The following is a 6539-nucleotide window of genomic DNA, read 5'->3' as shown; positions in this document are numbered from 1 at the left end:
AGCAGCCAACCTTTTCTGGTGTCATTTAAAAAATGAGAGTTTTGAAGAACTCTGATTACAAACTACATATTCATAAGTGCAGTTGGTTTAATATATACATGGAAGAGAACGAAGCAGGTAATTAATTAGGCAAATATGTTATCTTCTGAAACTGAACAAAGGTGAAGATGTATGCCCTCTGAAACATTTCTTGACATATACAATTGCAAGCAGAAAACTAATTAAGGAAAACTACACAATAATGGGGATTAAAACTTGAATAAGTATCATGAGAGTTCTAAATTCTTCTTAACAAATAGTAGCATTTCCTTTTTATTGCAATGTATTATATACAGGAAGACAGTAAAGAGGAGACTATTCCTAAAGAGGAACAAAGCCAGAGAATGAGGCACCTGGGCTGTCAACTGTGCCATCAAAAATCAGATTTTTCTCCAAACCAGATCTTCTCAGAAAGCAAAAGGAAGGCAAAGTACTCCCATCTATTCAAGCTCTAGTTGTGCAGTTTGGGACACTAGTAATGATAGTGGCAAATGCAAACAGAAGTCATCTAATAGTTTAAAAAAAAAACAAAACCAAAACCCCCCAAAAAACCACAAAAGTAAATCTGAGGGGATTAATTGAACATTAGACCTTCAAAGAGAAAAGATGTCTAGTATCAAATGGTAGTTCTGACTACTATCTACTAGACAGAAATTGGTTGAGATGGATATTTTTCCTAATTCACCAGAGTACTTTGTTGTTATTGTAAAAAAATTACTTTATATCCTACATGCAAGGCACATTTTCAAGATGATGGCACCAGAAAAAGACAGAGCATACAATACTATATCCAAGGTTAAAGTGTATTAACTCATAGTATAGATTATTGCGCCACATAAATATTTTTGGAGCTACTATCACCAGAGTCAATGCTAACTATAATTACACTGGTTTAGTCCTGCTATTCAAGTTCTTTATACTTTTTCTTCTTCAAAGATAAAAATAACTTTTTTTAATAACTAAAACAAAAACCCCAAAAGATTCACTTATTTCAAATTTTCCTCCTAAATACGTAATAATACATACATGTTGAAGTAGAAAATGTGTAATCTATAAAATATAATACTTCAATTCCTATTAGGTAATTGCACTTTATTACAGCATCTTACATTTCTACTTGCAGTTTAGCTTTATTTTGTAGGTGAATGAAGCAGAGAGTTCCCGGATTTGTCAGCTACTTGGGGAAAAATATCACCTTTCTAAAACAGCCATCAAGCACTTTAAAGTGCCATGAGCACTTTAACTAGAAACTTCAGGAGCATTTCTTAAAAAAGAGGAGTAAGATGAAAATTTTAGGCTTCAGCCAATTTACTCCAAAATAGAAAAGTCTCTACTACTATTTTAACTGACCTCTTACTGAGCACCATTTAATCATATAGATGATTTGCTGGGAGCACATGTAGAATAAATTGCTTATACTGAAAAGGCAAAACTTAATCTTGAAGAATCTTTAAAAGGTCTCTCCGCTCAGTCCTGCATAATTCTGTATCTTCTACTCTATGCAGAAATTACCTCCCAATTTGTAGAGAATTTTCCATTTGTTTTCATTCTGCTGGAATTCTGGAAAATATCCTTCATCTGCTGTGTGAACTCTAAACCTGCAGCACACACGCTAAACTCTGCATACTGTCCTTGCCCACAACTGCTTTCTGCTCTTGCGCAACACCTTATCTCTTGGGCAACTGTTTCCTTCCACAGCACAGGTGCGGGGGCATCTTGCTGGGCGTTGAGCTTTGTTTACAGTTATTCTACAATGATGTGTGAAAGTGCTGGTTTTATCATTTTAACAGGAAGACAAATGCTTCTTCCGTAATACTTCAAGCCTACCAGTTCCTCCGGACTTTTCATCATTAAGGCATAATCACCAGTAGTTCTCTACTATCCTCCTGGTATCTTCTCAGCAAATTCCCATCCCTTTTTTGCTGGTGCTAGTTCCGCCTTTCCAGTCTGAAAGGCAAAGACCGCGTTTTCCAACATCTGTGACATTTCAAAACACCCCACAGAAAAGCATCTGTTTTACGACTCCTTTTCCGCTGGCGGCCCTATTACAGCTTTTCCACTCCGCAGCGGCTGGCAGGGCCGTCCTCCCCCACCGTTACAGGACGTGGCAGGCAGCTGAGGGGCACTTTTCAGGCCTAACGGTCCGCCGCAGCAGCGGCGGCGGCGGGTCTGCTGCCGTTCACACGCAAGCGGACAGGCCTCTCCCCCCTGGGAGCGGCTCCTCAGCCGCCGCGCCCAAGGCAGGCAGGCAGGCAGGCAGGCAGGCAGGCAGGCAGGCATAGCAGCAAACGACCGGTACGCTCGGACATCCGCTCCCGCCGACTGCCAAGCACCACCCCAGCAGAAAATGGCGGCCGCCCCGCCCGCCGCCTCCGGGCGCCCACGTGGGCGCTTACGTGCGGCGGGGCGGGAGGGGCGGTTTCCGGAAGCGCTCGGCGGAGGTTGCGGGCGGTGCCGAGCCGGGCCGTGCTCCGGGCGGGCTGGTGCAGGCGCGGGATGGAGGTGATCAGAAGCAGTGAGTGACCAGCCGCCGCTGCGCGCCGTGCTCGGGTCGCACCTCGCGGCCGCGGCGGGAGGCTTCGAGTCGGCGGCGCAGAGGTCGTCCCAGTGTCCCGGCTTCCCTTCCCCAGGCTGGCGGCGGGGTCCGGCCTCAGCCTCTCCTTCAGGGGCGAAGGGGGTCCCCGCTCCTCCCCTCGCCCGTGGGGGACAGCCCTGATGGGGGAGGTGCGGCGGGCGGGCCTCCGCCCGCGCCCCGAGGCTGAGGGTGCGGCGGGCGGGCCCCGGGAGGCAGGCCTCACCGGCCCCGGCCCCGGCTCCGCCACCGGCCCCGCGCTTGCTGGCAGGCGCGGGCCGCCTCTGCCCGCCTGAGGGGTGGCGGGCGGCGATAAGAAGTCGTTAGTAGTCTCAGGTGTGTTTTACCCCTTTACCCGCAGATTTTAAGGATAACCTAAACAAAGTATGTGAAGCTATTGAAGAGTCGGACTTCCTGGCCATTGATGGGGAGTTTTCAGGTACAGTCGCACTGTTTTGTGATTGTGAACTGTTGGCAATATCTGTGTGGGGTCCCAGGTACCCAGGTTTGCTCATGTAACGTCTCTCAGTGTTGGCTTGAAAAAGCTAAAGCTAAGGCTACTACAGAATGATTAAACCACTTATTATAGGTGCGATAGCAAGGTTTTGGTCAAATAAAGATACATGTCATACTCTGCTTCTACTCCCTGCCCACAATAACCTTTTAACGTGTTAATTGATTTTCAGCAGTAGCTCAGGAAAAAAATAATGAACATTTTATACATGTCATGAAAGCAAGAGATTGGGATAAATAAGGGAGGCCCTCCAAGCGTTTGGACAGGGAAAGACAGCAGTAAGAACTTTTATGTTTGTAAAACCTGGAGGGTCTATGCATTGGAGAGATGCATTAATAAGTGCTTTAGCTTTGGAATACGGAGTTCAGTCAACCATGAAACATAAAGGCGATCAAGATTAGGTTTTGTTATACGTGGTGCTTATGGAAATATGGTTGTTGCTATGTATTACTTAAGGTGCCTAAGTCATTCAATAGATCTATGGACAGCACTCTTCCCATTTTTAGTTTGTATTTGATTCTGCCTTGTGTTGTAAAGACGCATCAACATTATGTTACTGGTAGGTCTTTTCATGTTACTATCATGTTGAATAGGAACCAGAGCAGCAGGGCTTTACTGCTAGAATACTACCATTAAACCGTGTGGCTTTTACGCTAACATGCATACTTTTATGCCATAGAAAATCTATCTCAACTGAAATAATCTTAACATGTACTTTAAGTGAAAACGTTTTTCTTAAATTACCAGTTGTTGCATTTCTTTGCTGGGGCTAATTTTGAAAAGCTTACCTACAGCAAAATACGTTCTGCTTTTTCAGGGATCAGTGATGGGCCTTCTGTTAGTGCATTAACCAATGGGTTTGACACTCCAGAAGAGAGGTATCAGAAACTTAAAAAGGTAAAGTGTTTACCTTGACTAAAATGAAGATGCTGGGAAAAGGTTAGAACTCCTTAGCTCAGAATGGAGACAATATAGGGAAGTATGACAGAGGTCTGTAAAATTGAGTTACATAGAGCAGATAGCGATTGCTTGTTTCATTGTCTCTACTAACACAAGAATTGGGGAGTATTGCATTAAACTTGCAGAAGTCATGGTCAGAGCAGACAGACAGACATGATTCCTCACACAAGAGTTAGTAGATGTGTAGAACTTGTTAAAGGATGTTGAGAGTGTTAAAATTTATTGGTTCAGAGGGGGACTGGGTAAGAGAAATTCAGTGCTACATCAGGACTAGGGTCCTTCCCAAACTACTTCCCCCTGCCAGTGTGTTCTGTCCCTAATAAAACTTAAATGCTATCTGCCACCACCACCTATGTCTCTCTGCAGCACACACACACAAAAAAAAAGGTGCTGGAGGATGTGGAAGGAGTTTTGAAAAATAGCCAAATGACCACAGGAGACAACATATGGTGTGTGAGAGTCAAAAGGTCAAAACTGTGATGTTTTGGGTTGTGGGTTTGGCATTTGGTTTTGTGTTTTGTTTTTTTTTTTTTTCCATAAGAGAAAGGAATCAGAAAAGAGAAATGCTAAGCATCTCAGCACATGCTGTTTCCTGAAGTGTCCAAGGAGTCAATAAACACTGTTTACTAATATTCTGTTAAGAGACATTGCAGGATGAGGGAATTACTGGTTAGTGCTCCTACTGAGAAACTAGGACAACAAATGGCAAAAACTAGGGAGGAGGCTGTAGCTAAAAAAAAAATCTGAAAAAAAAAAAAAAGCAAAAAGCCCCCAACCCCAAACACTAAAGGAGACAGTAAAAGTAGAGACCAGTCTCTGAAGAGCATCCAAGAAGCTAGAGGATGCCATATTCTGTTCATCTGTCTGAATATGAACCTTTGAGTGCTTCAGGGTAGCCGACGTTTCACGCTCTGCAGGCACAGTCAATCTCTGTTGCTCATTGTAAGAGGTCTGGTGTATCAGAAGGCAGCCCCAAATTCTTTGTTGTCATCTTCTTAAAACTTAACTTTTACCAGATAATAAATTAACTTGATTATTGATATTTTTGATCTTTATACTGAAAGATAAGAGGACTAATTTTGTATGTCCTGTTGCCACCCATTATTTTTTCCCTATGACAGAATTGAATAATCCTATGTGTTTTTTGTGTTTAAAATGGGTGTTTGGCCCTCAGGAGGAACGAGTCTTTCAGTGAGACCACAATGCTTGTTTATTTTGTCATACACTTGCAGTGGTGTTAAAAACCTTTCCAATGTTGATCCAACAATTGTGAAATACTAGAGGACATGATGATAAGTGCCTGGTGACTATGCTAGTACATCTATCACGTTATCCACTGTTAGCCATGTGGATTAGAAGAATATTAAATGTATTATCGTGTATTTGAAAACTATGTACAGCCAGTGTCCCTCACAGCCTGCTCCCACACTATGGGGAATGTAAATGAATGTCGAGGAGACTGACAGCTGCTTTAGATGCAGCATCTCTCGTGAGCAACAGGTGGAGAGAGATGGGACTTCCCTCAGTTCTTGTCTGTTTACAGAATGGAAGTGCATACTACAAATCATCTTTGGGCAATAGTAAGATGATTAAACGGGGATGAAAACTAGTTGAAAAACTCTGATGTATGTACTTCAAAATTACCAACAGAACAGTTGGTTAAGAAGATTCAGATTTGCTTAATTTTGAAATTGAGAGAAATCGCGTTTATTGTGGATGCACTCCAGTTATCTTTAAATGTGTACAATTTTTATTCTCATGCAAAGTTTTCCTTTCCTTTCCAGCATTCCATGGATTTTTTGCTCTTTCAGTTTGGCCTTTGCACTTTTAAATATGATCACACAGAAGAAAAGTATGTTATTCTCTTATTCCTTGTTTTCTTAATTGAGAAATTTATGAAGTAATATTGATCAGCTGTATTGACGTGCAACTCATCTTTTTTACAGGTATATAATGAAGTCATTTAATTTCTATATTTTTCCAAAACCCTTTAACAGAAGTTCACCAGATGTCAAGTTTGTCTGTCAGGTTAGTAGAAAAACAAGTTTGATTTTGTTTGGTTAAGGTATACCTGCAGCAAACTTCTAAAAAATATTTCCAGGAAAACTCTACATCATTGTAGAGGGAGAAGTGGTTGGTTCTTTTAACAGCTTAAAAGGCAGAAAAATGTAAGTTTCTGGGATTTGTTTTTTTTCTTATAAAAGAAATAAGCATCAGTTAAGAGCAATCCCTAAAAATGAGCTTTAAGGGAATATCTTTGACTTCAGTTTTTAAATCTTGTTACACGTTACATTGTGTGGTTTCTGGAATTGGAGATAATGTTCCAAACCTGGCAAGATGATTTCCCCCCCACCCCCCATTTCTTGTCTGACTTCCTGCTCCCTTGCTTTTTTCTGTTTGATCCTTTATTCCCATCTTCTTATCTCACTTTCACTGCTTCCCAGGCTATTGCCA

General features: G+C 42.2%; 1 protein-coding gene across 2 annotated transcripts in view; it reads left to right on the top strand.

The window, feature by feature from the left end:
• Positions 1-2495: 2495 nt before the first annotated feature.
• The window catches only part of PARN (poly(A)-specific ribonuclease), a 64580-nt gene continuing 60536 nt past the window's right edge, over positions 2496-6539 (top strand). Inside the window, exons 1-5 of one of the 2 annotated variants that reach the window (XM_050906035.1) lie at positions 2496-2554; positions 2973-3050; positions 3943-4022; positions 5870-5937; positions 6032-6113. In XM_050906035.1, the coding sequence (XP_050761992.1) occupies positions 2536-2554; positions 2973-3050; positions 3943-4022; positions 5870-5937; positions 6032-6113 (327 nt within the window). In that variant the 5' untranslated portion in view covers positions 2496-2535. The remainder of the gene's footprint in view (positions 2555-2972; positions 3051-3942; positions 4023-5869; positions 5938-6031; positions 6114-6539) is intronic. The other variant, XM_050906036.1, reaches the window with a different exon arrangement.

This window comes from Gymnogyps californianus, chromosome 15, assembly GCF_018139145.2.
Source record: "Gymnogyps californianus isolate 813 chromosome 15, ASM1813914v2, whole genome shotgun sequence".
NCBI classification, from domain to species: domain Eukaryota; kingdom Metazoa; phylum Chordata; class Aves; order Accipitriformes; family Cathartidae; genus Gymnogyps; species Gymnogyps californianus.
This window is presented reverse-complemented; position numbering and strand designations above follow the sequence as displayed.